Source organism: Centropristis striata, chromosome 12, assembly GCF_030273125.1.
Source record: "Centropristis striata isolate RG_2023a ecotype Rhode Island chromosome 12, C.striata_1.0, whole genome shotgun sequence".
Lineage (NCBI taxonomy): Eukaryota > Metazoa > Chordata > Actinopteri > Perciformes > Serranidae > Centropristis > Centropristis striata.
The window spans coordinates 29,594,637-29,616,170 of NC_081528.1; the positions used below are offsets into that span (position 1 = coordinate 29,594,637).

Below are 21,534 nucleotides of genomic sequence, written 5' to 3' on the forward strand. Positions count from 1 at the left end.
TAAAAAATTAATGAACAAAAGGAATGACTCAAATTAGAAAACAACAAATATTCCAGTGATGTTCTGATATCCTTTTTTTTTTTTTTTTAAATCTTCCTCTCTGAAAACAGTTTCAGTATCTGGAGCACACAGTTACCTGGCACTGTCCACCTGAAGAGATGGGCGGAACAATTAAACAGCAGTCGTTTTTTGTCTTTCTTTCTATGTTGTTTAAGTGCCAGATCCCCCATGTCCAAAGACTTCCAATTTTTTTTATGTAAGATGTGATATCAAAAATGTTGAGAAACAAAACATTTTTGTGTTCCCCGACATGCTGAACTTTGAGAGCTATAAATATCATCCCTAATCACAGGCAGAATTAAGCTCTTGAATCAGTGGATTGTTAAAGAAAGCTGTCTGCCCAGCAGTTTCTACATCCTGAGGCTGGCTGGTATCAGGGCTGGAGTACACACTACTGTATTGTGTTTGCATAGTTATAAATATTGCATGGAGCAGCTGACATCACCTCTCAGGATTCCTGTCAGATATTACACCACAACATCATGGCAACATGGATGCTGATGGCTACTGAATACAAACGAGAGCAAGGCCAGACATTCAGCAACTACTGTTGCAGTTCAGTGGGAGGGGAAGTGGGTGAACAGCACACACACAGACACATTCACAAACACACATACTTGTCTCAGCAGTTTTTGGGCAGTTTTCCAGTGTGCTATATCCTCGGCAGAAAGACCACAAAGCTGTTTATGAAACCTAGTATTTATGACAGCATGGTCGGTACCGTACAGTAATTACAGATGGCAACACACGTGCACGCACTCAAACTGACACAGACACATACACACGCACTCAAACTGACACACACACACACACACACACACACACACACACACACACACACAGACACACAGACACACACAGACACACACACAGACACACACACACAGACAGACACACACACACACACGTATGTAGGAAGTCAAATGTGCACATAAAACTAAATATAGGCGGCTTACTTCACACACTCATTCTCATACACATAAACACACAGGCATGTAAACTGCTCGGGCTAGTTTTTGTAAGGAAACACCCTTTTAAAAAGAAAAGTTTTTTTTGGTTTTACTGACTGTGGAAGAACTTTCTCCTCCAATCCATCTCTAATTCCCTCTGGGGTTTACAGGAATGCTCATGTTCATGGATGTACGCAGGTTTTCTTCATATAACTGTTGTGGGCACATGTGGTAGACAGGTCTTTGTGAACTAACTTATGCATGCAAACCAGTTAACTAAATCCCTTCTCAGTAAAAAACAAAACAAAACAAAACACTGAACACCCAGGTGATGACAATGTTGGACTTGTCCACAAAAAAGGCCCAGTGCGAACTGTGATTGGGCAAAACCTGGGAGTGAAATGAAAAGACTCGATTTCTATTGGTTGGCACTTTTTCAGTAACACAGCAAAGTGATTAACATTTATAAACAGTAACATACAGACAAATACAAAATAACATAAGATTTAAAAAAAAATGTGAAAAAGCGCAAAGTGGTCTTGGCCTAGAACATCCAGAGAAAACTATGAAGCACCTGCAGGATGTGCCAAATTCCAGATATTCCCAGTTTAAATTTGGGATTTGGAAATAACCGCAAAGTAAAGGGTGGATCCCTCCTGAGTAGGTCTTTGGAATTGCTCAAGATGCCCTTTGAGGAATGACAGGTGAATCATATGAAAGTCAAAAATACATAAAGAGATATGTGCACATGCTGAAGAAAGCAATTAAATCTTTACGACAATGGCAAAAATCCAAAGGTTGATGAGGGAAATCCAGGTTGCAGCTGAAGTGAGAGCCCTTCCCTCATCCTCTGCCACTCCCTGTCCTCCCAGAAGACACAGTCAGTGCTACCCTAGAAGATGGTCCTGTTAAGACAAGGGTTGAAGAAACACAGGGCTTTTTTCTGTGAGCTAATCTCAGATTGATATTGGCCCCTGGAATGGCTATGAAATACATCTGTGTTTGGATATCACTGACTCTGAATAAAAAACTTCTGCCCTTGATGCCTAATGGGACCGAGAGGGAGCAGCATCCAGTAACTCCTCTAATGACTCTGCTCCTTCTGTTTTAGGCTCTTCCTTCTCCTCTGACTTTTTCTTCTTAGCAGGCAGTTTGCTGGATGAAGGCGCGTCCTCCTGCATCAGCTCTTTGGCCAGGATGTTGGTCACTGCATGACCAGCTCGTCTGTGGTTGGCTGAGAAAGACAAAGAGTAAGTGAGATAAACAAATAAAGAGATCATCGTAAATGTGCATATCAGAAACACGTCCACACATACTGTATATGTCAGTGCATGCCATGAAGTGACATATATGATGTATGTGCATGTATGCATATGTCAGTAAGCCAAACAACACCACAGCGGCAGACGGATACTTTCAGGACTTTTTCAGAAGTGGAGTTGTATGAGGTACTTTCACAGTCAGTGTACAGTAGATGGTGGACAACACGCCCTCAGTTTGGAGAGTACTTGTAATTTAGTTAGCAAATCATCATGTCAGACTTATTCTATGTTTTTCGTCACACAGCCCTTTCTGACGGGAAACTGAAGCTGTGATCTATGTTCTCTTCAAAGGCACAAAAATAGTTTACATAACATTTTACCTCACAGAAAACAGGAGTTGCTGCTCAACCACTGTCTGAATCAGCTAGTTTGTTTGTTTCATTGTTTTACTTTCATGTTTAAACTGCTTAGTGTTCCCACTGATTTTTAGACTATTAAGTGTTGGGGACATGGGATTTTAAGGGGAGATAGCAGGACACTAATAGATGTCACACAGAACTTGTGTACACCATCTGAAAGCTAAGAACCTGAAGAATAATTTGAGAGTTCAGCACTGTGTGTAGTTGTTATACATATATCATAAATACCATATGTCACACAGATTTTTTACTTGCTTTTATCTTGAGATCTGAGATTAAAGGAGTCTTTTAAAAAGTGCCATGCCAGTTTTTCCCTCTCTAAATTTAACTTAACTTGGGAAGGTTATTTCCTTTCCTTTTCCTTTCTCAACAAGATATCATGACATGTTTGGTACTAATGGATTCTTTAGATCTTATAGTTTCACATATTTCAGTATCTTAGCTTAAGCTTTGAAACTGAGCCCACTACAGCCTCTGAAAGAAATAAAGTCAGCAAAAAGTTCAGATGGCGGGCAGATTGAGGCAGCGGAAGACCGGAAACTCCTGTGTTGTGCAAGATAAAATTACATTTGTGTCAAAGGCTTTTGTCAAAGTTTGGTGGATATGAAGAGAGCATGGGTGGATGCAACAGTTTCACTTTCCCTTTACAGAAAGGCTGTCTGATTTCAAGGTAAAGTGGTGAAAATGTACAAATAAGTACCTCATACAGTCCACTGGAAAAATAACCCAGTATTCCTTAAACATTTTCACTGACTGAACACACAGTCACAAGTATGTGCCTCTGAGAAAGACTTGTTTTGAACGATACACACAAAACGGATGCTCGCTTTGTTTCCAACACTCACATCCATGCATTACCATGACACACAAATTAACAAATGGCTTAATGATGTGGCTGTATATATGTGGGGATTATTGTGACATCTGGAGCAACTGACTGCTTATGTCAGATTAGACTCAACTTGACAAACTGGGAAAAACGAGGAAAATAGGGAGGAACGAAAACAAGGCAGTAAATTCATTAAGAGGAAGAGCAAGTGGGAATGATGGGAAGGAGGAATGGTGCCTGTGTGAAAGCAAAGGAAGAAGGGATAGACGAAGGGTGAAGCAGGATGATTCATGCTGTGGGAAGATTACATTACAGGATGAATGAAAATGAGACAAATGTGGATGGAAGGACCGAGTAAGAGGTAGAATGAGCTGTAAGGAATGACTGAAGGAAGTAGTAAAATAGATCGGAGACAAATAGTGGATGAAGTGAGTGAAGATAAGAAATGAACAGGGACACAGAGAGACAGAGCGAGTGTGACAGATTGTGCCCCGAGGATGCTGTCGTTTCTATTCTTCTACCTGCTTACTCTGTTATTTCCTCTCCTCCCACACACACACACGCACACAGACACACACCAGCAGCATTCTGCCTTTATCTCTCATTCCCTGCCTCTATCCTTTACCACTCTTCATTCTCCTGTGTGGGAGGACAGCTGTGCAGCAGCGGCCATTTTGAATTATATAGGTCAGTGGGAGATTGTGTTTATGTGTTTGCTGTTATTTTATGCCTGATGTATGTTTACTCAGAGGCTATAAATAAAAGGTTAACATCAGTACAGGACATATTTGTTATCATACACACACACATTGATGTAATGTGTTCCTGTTCCTACTGATGAGGGAAAAACAGATCAATGCAACAGCGTCATGATGCAAATCAACAGCAACACACATGCAAATGAACCATGGAAACACAAACAAACCAATATCTGACACATGGTTCTGATGGAGGGAAAAAAGAGACACGGAAAAACACAAGTTACCGAACAGGTCTCCAGAACTAGCTGTGACAAAGACACAATTGAGTCTGGGGAGAAAGAGGAGAAGGAGGGTTTGGAGATTTAGGAGTCATGTTCACAGTTGACTTCTTTATATGTGAGCCTCAGCTGGACCGATCAGCACAGACAGCTGGGGTGTCAAATCATCATTTCACACACACTTTCCTTGGAGAGGCACACAGATTGCTTGTCATCTCTTATGAACACCATTACATGAGAACTCTTTCTCTCTTTCTCAGTCAACTCTCAAATATGTCCTCCATATCTATTTTTGTCCCTTTTCCAAACCTCTCTCCCTTACTCATAAACTTACTAATTAGAAATTATGCTAATGACCCAAAAACCGAGAGAAAGAGTGTGTGTCAGTGTGGGTGTTATTATATGTGTATGTGCACTGTGCAGAGCTTGTCCTAAAAAAATTCCAACCCGCAGAGAAAAGCTCTTCAAAGGCTGTCAACCCAGCTCTTCTCTCATCCTCCTCCACTCCCTCTTGAGAGAGAAGACAGAGAGGAGGAAGAGTGAGGGGGATAAAAGTCGGGATCAGAGGCGTGCTGCATTGGAGGCAGCACGGGGAAAAGATAACTTTAGACAGAAACCTGCAGATTAAAGTAACGACAAGAACATTTTCAGAGAAGAGGTGCAAATTTTCTCTAGATTTAAATATAGTTAAAATGCAACTGCCTCAGAAGCAAATACATCACCTGACAGACAAGTTTCTCAGATTGTACAGAGTACAAATATCACATGACATAGATAATACATAAAATAAATAAAGAATGAGGATTGAAGTACAGGGCTCTATATTTTGATTGTCAACAAATAAAAGACCAAATCAACATGTGAGTCCATCTCTGAAAAGTTATGTGGCCATTAGTTCTAACTATCCATTCCTACTACATGTGTAAATGTGTGCTCATGTGTGCCAAAATGAAACTTTTTTTATCATGGTCATATATTATTGTCAGATTTTCAAATTTCTGATTATCTTTGAACAAATCATGTGTGACAAATACTTCTATCAGGAAATATAATCAAATCTTAACTGAAAACAGTGATGTTTTTTCAAAATCACTTAATTAAAAAAAAGTGAAATTCTGAACTTCTCAGCACAGCTACGAAGCCATGGATGACTAGGCTGAGACCAACAGTCACACTCAAAAAAATTCAGTGAAACTTCAACTGGACTACAGCCTGTTCACACAGAGCAGAGAGGAGAAGACAAGAGAGCTTGTAAGCAGAGGTTGTAAAGATATAAACTGTTCAATATCTATAACATGTGGAGCCCCAACTCTTTCTGGTAACACTTGTGGGTACTTGGAAAAACATTGTATATATAATTTCATTTTATTTATCCACTGTAATTCAACCTGCGTTTTTCTGAGTTTTCTTTATGACATTATAATGTTAAACTGCACAAAAGACATGTTTGGGTTCTAATCCTCATTGTTATTTTTTTTTCATAGTGGTGCAGGACTAAATACTGCAGTGAAAAACAAGGCCACAGCCAATAAATTGCTTGTAAGTTGCAACTCCAGCAGCCAATTTACTATCGACAGGAAATAAATGGAAAGATCTCTCATTCTTTTCAGTTGAAACTAACACAACAGAGAAATCATCTCTTGTCCTAACCAGTCAGCTTAAAACGGTTGTTAAATGTCTCATGTGGCTCTGGAAGGAGCGGTCTAAAGCCTGAGAAAACAATCATGACAATGAAATGTTCGACCAGTCCTTTTGGATGTCAAGATATCTCGGCCTCTGCTGTGTCAATTTTGAACACTGTTTTAAAGTATCTTTTTAAAGCCTCGCAACCTTGTGCATTACAAAAGTCCCCCTTTAACGCGGCACTACACTTCAGTGGTACAAAGAGTGAAAAGATCATCTGTAACACATTACACTCCAGGAGACTAAATTATGACTGCCTGATGAGGGAAAGAACGCTTTGTTGTACAGTACGTGTGTGCTGACCTTATGAGGGAAAAGTACAGAATAAAATCTAGCTCAGTGGCATACAGAGTACTTCCTCTCAGATCACAGATAAAGCCTACACTGCAACTTAATTGTGCATGGTGTGATGCAGTTGACACGGAAGCAGATATCTTTTAGTTTATTGTCAACAAAGCAGCTGCAGCAAAACCTCGGTCACATGACAGCATGTTAACAGTGCCACGACTAGTATGATGGTGTATCTGCAGATGTAGGCTGGACCTCCATCAGTGTCCCCAGCTTAGCAGGGACTCATATCGCCCTCCTCAGGCCACACTGTGTAACACACTGCTGCTCTGCACTAGAGGACTGTGGGAAGTAGTGACGTCATCTAGCACCACTATTGGCCTGTGTCTGTGGGTCAATATTGACGTGCAAGCATGCCTTTCATGTCACCGAATGGGCTCAACTGGTGCATATGTGTGGCGTGCTGGCATGTATTGTCTCATTTGGTGTTTAGTATGCATGTGATATCACCACAGCTTCAGTAATGACTTGATTGATGAGTGCTCTCCTATTGGTCTGAATTATCTCCTCCTGTGTGTGTGTGTGTTTATGTGTGTTTGTGTGAACATCTGTGACACCACAGATCTCTATAGGGGTCCTTTTATTTATGTTTTTGTCAGAGCAGACCGTCTGCAGAGGCAGCGTGTGCCTCTATTGTTGCTGTCCCCTTTATCACCAGCTCTCTGTTGTGATTGGTGCTTTGTCAACTAGTTGCTACTGCGATTGGTTGTTCTGGTAAGGGTCATGACCCAGCAGATGGGTCTATAGTGAGTGTTTAGACACGTCATTCCTCTACACACAAGAGCCCTTAAATTACTTTTAACACATAAAAACAAATTAGCCTCATGTAGCCAAGCTGACAATGCATACAAAGGGACACAGAGAGACCATAACTTACTATCCACAACAGAGAGCAATAGTGTGATAGTGTTTGAAAAACTATGCAAAGCTTTCCTCTGGAACGCAACGTGCCTGCTTGGTTGCATGTATTGGTATGCAAACATCCATGTGTGTCTATGTGTTGGCATGCAAGCATCTGGTGTGTGTGTTTTGTCTGTGCGTGTTTGAAGGAGAGGGGTGGGGGTGAGACAGACGGAGGGCAGACAGCTGAGGATGGCCCATGCAGTCTGCCCATTCTACAAATCCAGTGCAAACAAAGTGGGCTGAGGTACAAAAGGTCAAAGGTGAGGAGTGTATAGCCTCTGCAGCCTCGTGGCTTTCCATTCAGTCACAATGCTATGACACAATAAGCATGACAACACACTCAAAGCGCCCTCAGTTGTCCTTTGACACAAAGTTGGTGACGTCTGCAGTCGCAACAGCTGTGAGGAGAGGAAAGAAAGAGGAGGGGAAGGGGCGGACACACTTCACGTAATGAAGACCCTAACAGGCACAATAGCAGTCACCCAAAACAGAAAATAATAAAAACAAATGTATGTGTATATGTATATAATATGGTCATTGAAAGTTAGTAGCAGTTCAAATCACACCACTGCGATGCTATTATTTTTCAGCCTATCCAAATGCCCTTCCAGTTACATGTGTTATTTGTTTCATGTTTCTATTTTGTGCTGCATTTTTCTATTTTGTGCCTTTAATGAAACAATATTATTACCATTTTTGACAACATAATAAAGGAAAACATAAAAACTTTGTAACGACACCCTTAGGGAGATTTCACCCACCACTCTGCTGTGAGAAGATTGTTGCATTCTTATTTAATTACCTTTCTTTGACCTCATCTGGACCGCTGTTATCAAACATATGCATTCAATTGCTCAACAAACAGCAATTGAATGAGCTAAATTCCAAAGTATGTGGGTATAGACTGTAATGTGAGAGGCCCTCTGATTAAACAACGTCTGGGCACTGAGCTGTATAGGGCTGATCTGATTAGATGGTACATGCTGCAAAGCTTGATGTATAAATTAGCATTTAATTAAAAAAGTAACCAACTCGAACACACTGAACCTCACGTTGTAATTAACATTGTAACCCCACCAAAGTGGTCATTACCAACATCTTTTTTTCATTCAGCTCTTGCAGCTTAGCTCTGTATCACTTCTTATATTTTGTTATTTCTGACTTAAAATATTTGAAGATGCAATAAGAATTAGGAAGCTACGAGCAACACATTTAAAGCAGCAAGATTTTTTTGATCTGATTAAAAATAAGGCAGAAAGTCTAAGTGATAACTCTGGGCACTGGATTATGTAGCGCAGCCTGTTTGTAATTAGAACCTGACCGATATATCTGATGGCTAAAAAATGCTCTAATCTTTAAACACATTTTTACATTTCTGGAACCAAGTACTACATTAAGTACAATCTGTTGACTGACATAAGAAGACATATACTGTTTTCATCATATGTGGGGGAAATCTTATTTAACGATTTCTTAGATTTGACATTAATACCCCAGGAATATTATCTTTACTTATGTGAAAAAAGGCATCTTGACACTCAAATTAATCCCAATTAATACTCAAATTACCTAAAATGCAGCCCCAGGACCTTTCTTTAATGTATCAAGGTGATAATATTGGGACATCAGGGACACTCATGTTTTAGTATATGGCACAAATGTGATGGCTTATTCACTTGCTCCTCCTCCACTGCTTTGCTTATGTATAGATCACGGCAGATGAACCTTTGTTTTGTGTTTGCAGACTCATTACATGACACCTGATCAGTACTGAATACAAGAGTAAAACTCAGTCGAATTTAAACTGCATTTAAAAGTAATTACACCGGGATTAGATGAGCAACTGGTTTAACCTGAGGGCGGACGACATATGATATCTCACGATCAGTAAGTGAGGGAGAGATGAGTAAACATCTCATTGAAATTGGCATCTGAAAGCTCTGAATGTGTATACTTCTTTTCAGACACAACAGCAACCTTTCCCATCGTTGAGTCACATTTTTTACCTGAAAATGTATTATTTTTCCTACAGCTTCTGTGCCTTGATATTGTATTGTGTTACTATATAATATAACAGAATGAACGAAAAATGCATTTTCCTCAAATCTTTACCATTGTCTCCACTTTTCTGCTCTGTTTATAATAAACTGTATAGATGCATTACACAGTAAAAACAAAAAATACTGCATGCATTAAGATTGTCAAAAGTTTTGAAACTTCTATTTTTCGTTACAATATTGTTCGGTACACATTGTAAACTTTCCAAGACCCAATGTGGTGCAGATGAAACAATGGCAAAGAAAGTCACACACATGTTAATATGTGTTCAGTGACTTTGTCTGTGCGCAGACTGCTGATTTAAAAAAAAAAAGAGAGAAAAACAATTCTATTTTGCGTGCATAAGACTTTTGCTGTTGCTTAAAAAGAGGTAACGAGATAGATTTTTTTTTTCTGTTATAGTTTTGCAGTTCAAAATCCTGGAGTGTTTTTATCCTGCCTGTGGCCCCAGTGGTGCCAGATATGTATCAGCAGAGCCAGAGCCAGGATGTGCCTCCTCCTACTCCAACTCAACTAAATTAAGACCTCTGACTCAACCAGCCAGTCAAAGACACACTCCTATTGTGTGGGTGTATGACTTCCTGGGTGTACAAAGCAAATTAGGTACCTAGAAATGAGCAGCCTTTACACAAATTAAGGAAATATAATCTCCTAACAAAACTGAGATTCCCTAAAAAAACACAGCAGGGCTTCACATCAGCCATGGAAAACCCTGAACTTTGGCAAAAGAAAACAAAAAAGACAAGACGGAGGGAAAAAGTAGACAGGGAGGAGGCACTGAGCAGAGACGTGATACATACAGCCACTTATATTTTCCACACACAGACAGACAGACACACACACACACACACACACACACACACACACACACACACACACACACACACGTTAAGCTATTTCCTGTTAGGAGTGTGAGGTGGCCAAACAGTATTCTGGGTGACTGACTGAGCCCTCAAGTGGGCCCCTTTTTCTCTCATACAGTGCTCCTCTCCCCCACTCCCGCTTCTCCCTCCATTTCCCCCTTTTACTGTTGTTTCAGTCTGCTTAGTTGTGATGAGCCTGAGCTGTTAGTGATTAAAGAAAGTTTGGTACACTCAGTGGTCCAGTAAGTCACACTGAGAATTTCACTGACGACCACGTGTTACAACCTTTTTAATTGCTACGAACAATTACGGCTAACAGGCTATATAAATACTTTTAATGTTTGAAAGAAAAAAAAAGAAAGATGAAAGAAAGAGATAAAAAGAAAGACAAAAAGTGAAAGAAAGCGTGCAGTCTACCCTGTGGCTCTGTGCTATTCCACTCTGGAGCACCGCTTCACATCTGGCTTCTATTGAGGGAGGTATTGGGTTGCACACACTCTTACCCAACCATTCTTATGTGTGAATACTCAACCCACACGAGTGCATGTGAACAAACACACACACAGGCTCTCTCTTGCTCCCTCTTGCTCAGTTAATGGGCACTGGACACTTTCCCACTCACATGGTTACATACGGGTTCCCCAACACAAAGTATCATATTACAGATTTACTATCCTAACAGCTCGCTCTGCTCCATTTTCATTTGTATGTTCTTACCAGGACATACAATCCAAAAAAGTGGTATTTGTACAAGTTTAAAAATAGAAAACAAAAAGGAGGGAGAAAAACATGTTCTCCAATAAGTGAATGTAACTAGATTGGGCAGTGGGACACAGGAGTATAAGATAACCAGATTACTGGACTGTCTCTATGAGTTTACAGTCTAACAACATGGCCTGAGTGAAAATCAATGCTGACTGGAGTATGTTCTCATATACAGGACATGGAGTTCTGGCTGGCCAACTAATGACAAAAACAGCACTCCTACTAAAGTTGTCATGTTATCAGAAATGATACAATACTAGTATAAAAAATGATCTTGGCACACAAAAGAGTTTGTTTCTTTTAAAGAATTGCATGCAGCCTTGGTTAAAAAAGGTTACTGGACACATACCAACACATATGTAATAATGATAGCAGACTTTTGACTTTGGTGTTTTCATGAAACATGCAAACACATGCATGCCATAAAGAAGATGTTTTGTATTTTATTGCTCAGGGCGCTTTAACAACATGCTGATAGCCATTTCTACTATTTGCATTTCCAACAAAGGGCAAAGGAAATTGATCAAGTGAGCCCCAAAATGTGTAACAAAATCTTTCAGAGTTGTTCTGACTTGAGGGGGGCGTTCCCAACTAGTTGAAATGTCACAAAATCATACTACCATGTAAGTGTCAGATACAAGGTCGGCACAGAAACTTTTCATCTCTAGCAGATTAGTGTGAAAACTGTCTTTTAGTGTCAAACTCTGCACATGCTTCATTCTACATATTTGAGTGGAGGGACTGTAACCACTCACATTTTCTTCATACTTTAGATGTCATTATAAGACATTTTGCCTGTTGTCCATTCAGTGATGACACTTCTTTAAACTTTCTACCCACACTTTGGTTTGTCCTCCTTTGCTCTAAGTTCATGCTCCTCTTATATTTTCCTATTTTACAACCACACCCTCACCAGTTGCTCCTCTGTTAAGTATCCTGCCTCCCACACCCACCCCTTTTCATTTGTTGCTGTGCCAGCCATTGGTGGAATTGGCTTTGCCCCCCTGTAACCATAGCCAGAGAAAACAACCACAACCCACAGTCTCTGAGCCATGCAACAGATGGAACAGAGACATAGGGAACACAAACAAATCTGTTGTTGTCTTGACAGAAACACAGACAGAGAGGAAGAAGTATGGAGCAAATGAGTCTCATATGCTCCATGTGTTTCAGTATAGTATGCATACCACAAATGTATGTGAACGGTAACACAAACCTGTAAATCAGTAAGACATGACACTTTGAAACATCTGTATGTTTTGTGAAGATTTGTGGCTCTGCTTGTGTATGAGTACCTGCTTGCCGTGGTCCTCTCTTTCTCCTGAAAGCAGCGCCAGACTGCAGCGCCTCCAACAGGCCATCCATGATACCAGTTTCATCACCCTCTGTAAACACAGCATCAAAACATCAGCAATTACATCAACATGTGGAGACACATTTCAACTTTTATTTATATCACACGCACACAACCCCACTGTCACAAAGATTTTATGTTAATAAATCAATACAACCCTGACATATACACTCATTCTCTTTCCCAACAACAGGGGAGTGATTGGTGGTTTTTCTAAACCCTCTACCTATCTCTGTTTCTCTCAGACACGCCTACACACACACACACACACACACACACACACACACACACACACGTGGGCAGCGAGGTTATTTACAAGCCACGTGGCCACACTGGCAAATTAGCTGCATTAACCCAGATAGGCAGTGACCTAGTTCAGCTACTGTCTCTGCTGGGGTCTACATGCTGCACTTTCAGGGAGGTAGCCTCTTTAACACACAAACACAGCCAAAGACCAACCCACTGCAACCAAAACTCCTGATAAACATTAGAAAGGCTACAGAATAAGGAATAATTGTGGCTTACAGTTGAAAGGGCGCTGACTGGAAAGAAACCATATCTGTAAATGTGTACAGGTACAGTTTGTACGGGTGGTCTTGTTGCTTATGTTTGTTTACATCCTCAGTGTTTGTCTGGTGGTCTTAAATTAGGGGTCAGGGGAGAAGGGGGGGGCAAATCAGGGATGGGAGCTCCATGGTAATGCTGCAGTGTGTGTTCAAGTGTGTGAATGTTGTTAGATTGTTTTATGGGCAGGATTCAGTGGCACCGCTCAGCTCTCAGGCAGATGGTTTTAATTATTTCTATTTGAACCCGAATAGAGACAGAGGGGTCTGGAATAGGGGGCAGTGATGTTGGGGGTTAAAGGTTTATGTCATCACCTCCCAAACCCCCCCCCACACACACAGCTCTTCACTCGCTCGCACGCGCACGCGCACGCACATGCACACATGCACACACGCACACACACACACACACACACACACACACACACACACACACACACACACACACACACACACACACACACACACACACACACACACACACACACACACACACTAATCCTGCAGTAAGCCATGAAGCAGATGGCCTGTGGTCTCGCCTGTCACGTCAGAGAAAGTCTCCCTCACACACTCCACAGGCTTTCTGCAGCTCACATACACCCCTCAATGTTCACATCCTGGAACTACACAGATAGTACAGAATGATGTAGGCCATGTTTTTCTCCTTCCGGGGAAGCACATCTGGCACATTTCCACTCACACTAATCACATGGTTTGCTTAAACTACTAGTGGAAGCACAGAGACACACAAACCTATTTGTGAACCAGGACTGGAGGCAATAGAGGGACTAAACAATGACCCGGCTGTGTATAAAAGTGGCTTACTGATGACAGAGTGAACTCCCAACTAAAAGTAGAATATCCTTTGGACAGTGTACTGTGTGGCATTACACACAGCTCTATAGTGTTTCTGTGTGAGTATGGCCATCGGCAACACTTTCTCACAAAGCCACAAATAAGCCTGCTATATTAAAGGACAGCTATACAATGTTTGGTTTGTTAATGATTAGTAATGGGGTTAATAAAGGCGTAAAACACGCGTTCAATCACTTGTTGACAATCATGTGCTTTTGTTATATCACATGATTTTGCTGTGTGGTGATATGTGGTTGGGTGTTATTATTGAGAATCAATATAAAATCAATATTGAAACGGCCTCAAAAACTGTGGTGGCAAAGTCAGACACAAGCATGCCTTCACACTCCACACACACACACACACACACACAACTATAGTGAATACAAACAGCATGGTATTATGTGAAGCAAGTAAGAACATTAAGACAGATTAATTAGTGTAACAGCATTAGATCAGGAGCTCTTAAAGATTTCTCTTTAGATCTGATCTACATTGGATGCACACACACATTGACAGATTCTACCACACACACACACACACACACACGCACACGCGCACACGCGCACACGCGCACACACACACGCAGAGGGAGGACAGCATTTTGTGTGGAGCAGTAGCACCCCTAATGGCCGTTCACACAAAAACAGATCAGGACATGAATAGAAACATTTACAGAGAAGAGAGAGATAACAACAGACTCAGAAAGAAAAACAGAGACAAGGGGAAAGAGTATGAGAAGGCAGAATTTAAGTGGCTTGGAGACATAATTTCCTGTACTCCTAATGTGCCATGATCATGCCATTCTTTCACAGTGACCTGGAGTGAGGCAGGCTACCAAGGCTAATCCAATCTCATCCCTTCTCTCACCATGTGCTTTTCTCCTCTCCTCCTCTCACCCCCTTTTCTAAGAGACAACAACATAGTCTAATCCTCATGAGAGCATCTGCTGCCCTACTCTCCTCCTTCCCTTCCCCTCCCCCTCACTACTCCTTCACTTGCTCTCCGTGTGGAGCACGAGCAATCCTAGTGGCTGTTCCCATACCAGCAGCATCAGTGTGGGTGTGTAAACCACACATGCACACACCCTTTGCCACATACATAAAAGCACACAGCCTCCCACAATATTTAACAGGCAGTACTGACACCTAGCTGTAGAAATGAGAAAAGGTCAGCCTCTTAGTATTCTGGCATCTATCCAAAGATTAGTTTATGACAGGGATGGATTTTTCCTTACAGTGGAAGACAGTGCTTATTATATCATATTAGAGCAAAGATGCTACTTAAAACACTGATGATTAATGTGGCCTTTTGGTGTGGTAGGCTGAATTCTGAACTTTGATGTTTCATGAGAGCCAAATAAAGCCAAGTAATGGCACTTAATGATTTGATGATGAAAAGATTTAAATAGTAACAATCTACAAATAATCTCAGAAGGATCTGTTGTTCACAATAACTGCCATCACATGCTGAGCACATGTGCAAAATGAGGCTCCACTGAGTGAGCGTCAGTGTGTCTGACTCACACAGGAATGACAAGGCCACAAAGTGCAAACACACACTGACCTTCCAGGGTTTAACCAACAACTGGGACATTATCTTTAGAAAGAGACAGAAAGTGAAAAAGAGAAGCATTCAGAGTATTCATGAGATAGCGAGGGTAGGCGAGTTGATGGCTGGGAATCGACAGAAAAAAAGAGAACACGGAAGATGTGAAAGTGCAGCTGCTGAAAACATCCTTGATGATGGTTATAAACAAATACAGAACAAAGACCAGGTGTGTGTATGCCTTATTTGTGCGTGGTTGAATTTTAATAGGGGGGTGTTGAATGACTCCGGGCTACAGGGGTAGTCAAATATGCCACCTGTATGTAAATGATCTCTAGCCCACTAACGCACACACACATCTTAGAAGCACTATTATGTTCCAACACACATGCCTCTAGAGGCATGAAATTTGACTACCCTACTTTCCACCACAGAAAGTCGGCTCCAAACTTTAAACACAGAGGGAAAATATTCCAAGTGGAGCCTCGGTGCTTGCTGTGTCTTTAAGTGCCCTTTAGATGAACGACAGGGGGAGGGATAGGAAAAAAAGAAGAGTGAGTGATTGAACAAAAGCAAGAAAGAGAGGAGAGGAGAAGCCAGCTGGAACATGGAGCACAAGTAGAAAAGGGCCAGAAAGACTTTTTGTAAAGGAGGTTTACAAAACAGACACAAATACACATTCTAACACACACACACAAACACACACACAAACACAGTGCAGAAACACTCTGGCCAAAACAAGCATTCTCCAACACATAGGCAAATCAAAACAGAAACATTACAAGACACAGTAATTTTGTAACACACATACAAACACAAATACACAGACTGCACTGAGGCTGTAGAAAATTTTGACTGTGGAGTCCCAGGAGGACATGACTGGAGTCAGAGAGGAGGAATGTACTGAAACTAGGTCACAGTCTGAGAGAAGGGGGAAAAGTGCCTGTGTATAAATGTGTCTGCAAGGCAGGATTTCACTGTTAACTGTGTGTATACGAGGATAAGCGAGTGGGAATGTGTATGTGTGTGTTACACAGCACAATATGCTGCTAGCACTTTTCAAAAGTATAACAGCATCTTATATATGGTTGGAAATATGTTTTCGGTGATAAAGAGATTTAAGAGTCCTTTCCGTTCTCTTTTATGGAAGCAAATCCCCTGTTCACCCGAGGAGTGAAAAGAGGTCAGGCAGTTCCGTATATTCATCCTCCTTGTCCTTTTCTGTGGTGCTTATTGATGCTTGCTTACTTCAAAACACCAGTCATCAACATTAGATTAACTCTGGTCTATAAATACTGATGGGTTGGGTCTTTCACACACACACACACACACACACACACACACACACACACACACACACACACAAAGACACAAAGACAAAGACACACACACAAATACTGCACAGAAGCGTGGACTCTGAGTGCCCCCAACTGGAAACTGAGGGAAATACAAACTGGTGAATGTGGAGTGTTTTTATCTCTCCTTCAGTCACAAACACAGTTAGACAGATATGATCAAGCAATAGTGACCTGCGTTGATGTCAAGAAGCTGGTTCCTCTTGAGTTTCTCCTCTTTCTCCTTTTCTGCCTTTTCCCTGGCCAGTTTGGCCCTCTTAATCTTCTCTTCAGCCTCCTTCCTTTTCTGATTCTCCTTCACTGCTTGCTGGTGGGTAAAAAAGAGCAAAGGATATCAGACAGTGAATGTACACTGAAATGTAGAATTGTTTTTTAAATGTTTGGTGTGGACTTAATGTGAAAAGTATGAAAGTGATTAAAGAAAATTCAAGAAGACAGATGGCCCCGATGGATATCTGTGTATGTAAACATAACTTTGACATCAGTGGATGGCAGTTATCCACTGCAACTGGTAAAACAAGTTACCTCCAGTAGGATCCCTCCCAAACGGCACATTTACAGTTGATGTATAAACTGCCAATATAATGGAGTCACTCTTATTCATTATTATGTCAATACGAACAGGTGTACAAACTTTTTTCTCCTACTGGTTTGACATTTGTCTTTCATCTTTCCCTCATTTATCTACTCCATCTGTGTGTATGTCTTTGTACTGTATGTGTACGAGTTTGATTTGCATGTGGTGGGTAGAGACTGAAAACCACACCTACAGATCACACTTGGGTTAGTTCATTGACATGCACAATAACACACCTGGAACATGTTTCTAAAGGTGTTGAGGTCCCCAAAGAAGTCCTCTATGGAGATTTTTGCTGGGTCAAAGACAAAGTACTCCCCCATGTCAGAATATTGCTTCTCCATATTCTTATGCAGCAGATTCAGCTTCTCATGCTGCTCTTTGGCAGTACCCACAAAACTGTGGAAACGTGGTGTTAAGGAACTTAGGACACATAGTATTTCTCTGTATTTTTACACAAGACATAAAAACAACAAATTATAAGAACACAATTTGTGGCATATATACAGACAAGTTTAAGCAAGTGCTGAATAATTATGTTAAAAATATAACTGAATAAAGAGGATATGGACATCTTCTCTGCAAACAGGTCCTTGTCATTTTGTGGAGGAGGGAAGGTTTCCAGATCTTTTTCCATCTTCTTAATTTGACGGCCCATCAGCTCGAGGTTCTTCTGAAGTGTCTCTGCAGAAACTGCGAGGGGAAAAATGTATGGTGCATAGCTGATAATTGAGTGTTGTTTTTTCATATGACTATAACAATGAGAGTACGCTGTATCAATAAAATGAATACAGTGTGTAACCAGGGGTTGTTGGATGATAGTATATAGTGATGGAGATGTTTAGAGATCAGTTAGATATGGCATTTACCTCTGCTGGCCTTTTCCACATGGATGAGCTCGTCTACAAAGCCCATGACCTCAGGATACTGCTCCTGACAGGTATCAGCGACGAAATGGAGCAACGTCTGCTTCAAATCAGCTGATTTGGTGTCCCGCAGCTGATTGGGAGAAGGATTGATTTAAAAATGACACTGAATAAGTAACTCAAAAGTATTTAATGTCGACATTCACTCGTTGTGTGAACGGCTGTGCAAGCAAGATTAAGAGTTTCCAAAATGTTAGCATTTATGTACTCACATCCTGTTGTCTATTCTACAATATAAGACATAAAATACAGTAAAATTAATACAGGATAGACATCACTGCGATCTGTACATGTTTATATCTGGGTTCTAAATGCTACATTCACAAAGCTAATATTGAAAAGGCATAGGGGGAAACCCAGATTCTGCTTTTGTTTCTGCTGAGTATCAGCATGCAATACTTTGGTGAAAATAAGGGAAAGCCAAAGACTTGTACAGTACATTTTTTTTAAGCTGTGGTGTTCCAAATCTCATACCTTTCTTTTATACTTTTAGTACCTACTGCACCTGCCCTTACAAAACACGTACTGTTACATGCAGTATGTATACAATTCGGACATAATTCTCATCATAACATTGCGCCGTGAACTTTGACCCTCTCGCGATGTGACTAAAGGCTTTTCCAGTGCACCCATTCAGTTTTTAATGTGTGTATAAATTATGTCTACACCTTATTTTACCTTGCACAGGTATGATATGGAGAAGCCATAAGCCTTTCCATTTCGGGAGCCAGAATTCATGTAGTTCCCCACGAGGAGGATGATCTCTAGCAGCTTGGCGAAGTTCTTGCTCTTAGTGAGCTCCTCACAGGCTGCTGTCACAGACACCACATCTGGCTTGATGTTGTTCAGCTGCTCCTCAAACTGCAGCTTGAACAGAATGGCCTCAAGTCGTGGCATCAGCCGCTTCACGCCGGACATCTGGAGAGAGAAAAGAGGGAATTAATTCTGGTATGCAGGTGCTGGTCATATAATTTGAATATCATGAAAAATTTGATTTATCTCAGTAATTCCATTCAAAAAGTGAAACTTGTATAATGTATACATTCATTCCACACAGACTGGTACCAGTACAAAAATTAAGTGTTTCACTACAACAAACAAGACTATTAGGACTGACACTACTGTAACCACTGTAAAATAATGACTAGTACCTGGTTTAAGGACCATGGTATTCCTGTTCTTAATTGGCCAGCAAACTCACCTGACCTTAACCCCATAGAAAATCTATGGGGTATTGTGAAGAGGAAGATGTGATACACCAGACCCAACAATGCAGAAGAGCTGAAGGCCACTACCAGAGCAACCTGAGCAGTGCCACAGACTGATCAACTCCATGCCACGCCGCATTGCTGCAGTAATTTAGCCAAAAGGAGCCCCAACTAGGTATTGAGTGCTGTACATGCTCATACTTTTCATGTTCATACTTTTCAGTTGGCCAGCATTTTTAAAAATCCTTTTTTTGTATTGGTCTTAAGTAATATTCAAATTTTCTTAGACACTGAATTTGGAATTTTCATTAGTTGTCAATTATAATCATCAAAATTAAAATAAATAAATAAACACTTGAAATATATCAGTCTGTGTGGAATGAATGTATACATTATACAAGTTTCACTTTTTGAATGGAATTACTGAAATAAATCAACTTTTTCATGATATTGTAATTATATGACCAGCACCTGTATTTGCTGCCACATAGATTTTGTGTGTGTGTGTGTGTGTGTGTGTGTGTGTGTGTGTGTGTGTGTGTGTGTGTGAGAGAGAGAGAGAGGGAAGGGGATTTCATTCATTACACACATCTTCCACAGTTGAACAAAGGAGTCTGTGTTTAACAGCATGACGACTTTCTGTGTCTAATATATCGACAGCGGCATGACTCTATCTCAGCACTATGCCTGATTTGCCATTACACTGATTTCCCTGCTATGTGTGTGGTTAGTCATGACCAAGTCAGCTGGCAAATCAAACTTCACCAACTTTATAAACACAAAATTGTCTGTTTTGTGTGTTTTTAAAATGTATTTCTGTGCATGTTTATGATCACTCACCACTACTCCAAACTGCTCGGACTCAGCCAAGTCATCATATTCATCCTTCATCTCTCCCAACTCCTTCAGCTGCTCTGCTGTTGGCAGGAGTTTGATCAAGCTCTAAGTGACAATAAGAGCAAAATATAGACGACTATCAGGATCTGGGGAGACACTTATGTTTGTGCCACTTACATGTGTCCAAAATGACTTGTTGAGAGAGACATGAGTACACACAAAACACAAAGACAGATTCATTCTTCTGTGGGTTATTTCACTGTGAGGGATGAGTGTGCAGGTTCAGCTAATGAACAGTAGCCTTGAATATTCACTGACTACGTTTACATGCACACTAACATTCCAATGTTATTCAGAACCCAACATATCTAGTGTATTTAGACGTAGTGAATATATGAAGAATATATTATTTGCACCTATTACTACCTATTACTTACTATGTGATGCCCATCTTAACAGCTAAAAACAGCTAATTACACATTCAAGTGATCAACTCTGAACTAAAAAGCATGATAAATACAAGGAAACACAGACACTATACTCTTAGAACATAGTTGGATGCACATAAATGTATATACAGAAGCTGGGGCAGATATGAGCTCTGTACCTGAACCATGGACTCTGTGATGACCTTCTCATTAACCTCCAGGATAGCGATTTTGATCTCCTCATAAGGGAGACGGAATGATCCCAGAAAAATGGCTGTATGAGCAAACAAAATAAACAGCACAAGTATTTATTTTAACACGCTTTAGTGTTAAAGGTGTTCACTGAACGCATTTAAAGAGCAGTGTCATTGGTGCTGGGCTGTCAAACAGACTGCAAAGGACTTACAAAGGTTCTGTGCACACTTGGAGTCCAGAAGCTTAAGCTCCTTCACCTTCTTCTTCTGCTGCTGCTTCTTTTCATCTCCGCCGTCTTGCTCCTTTTTGGCTGGAGAGGTGGATAGAGAAATTGGGAGGGTGGTGGTTATACACAGTGAAATGAGATTGTATTAGAAACAGCATTTATTGGTAACTTTATTAATGTGAGACGACCAGTACAGCTGGGTATGAAAACAACTTATGTTGTTAAGAAGGGCAGTGGTAAATTCAGTGAGCTCTGTAATAGAGAGAAGTGGAACAGAGGGAAGGATAGCGGGCTTATGTGATGGCTATATAGACTGACGGACTTGGCACGGCCTTCACTTTTA

The 21,534-nt window shown here is 40.8% G+C and overlaps 2 protein-coding genes across 2 annotated transcripts in view; both read right to left on the reverse strand.

The window, feature by feature from the left end:
• Positions 1-21,279, reverse strand: LOC131981583 (protein diaphanous homolog 1). Its single transcript, XM_059345954.1, has 10 exons — positions 21,177-21,279; positions 20,950-21,044; positions 20,346-20,447; positions 18,976-19,215; positions 18,241-18,370; positions 17,939-18,064; positions 17,608-17,771; positions 16,969-17,101; positions 12,415-12,504; positions 1-2,244 (listed from the first exon to the last, which is right to left on the reverse strand). Exons 2-10 carry the CDS (start codon positions 20,956-20,958, stop codon positions 2,057-2,059), a joined length of 1,182 nt encoding a protein of 393 aa, XP_059201937.1. The 5' UTR covers positions 20,959-21,044; positions 21,177-21,279; the 3' UTR covers positions 1-2,056.
• LOC131981438 (protein diaphanous homolog 1) overlaps positions 21,136-21,534 on the reverse strand; it is an 81,504-nt gene continuing 81,105 nt past the window's right edge. The window contains exon 18 of the mRNA XM_059345708.1: positions 21,136-21,275. Coding sequence (XP_059201691.1) covers positions 21,136-21,275 — 140 coding nt within the window. The remainder of the gene's footprint in view (positions 21,276-21,534) is intronic.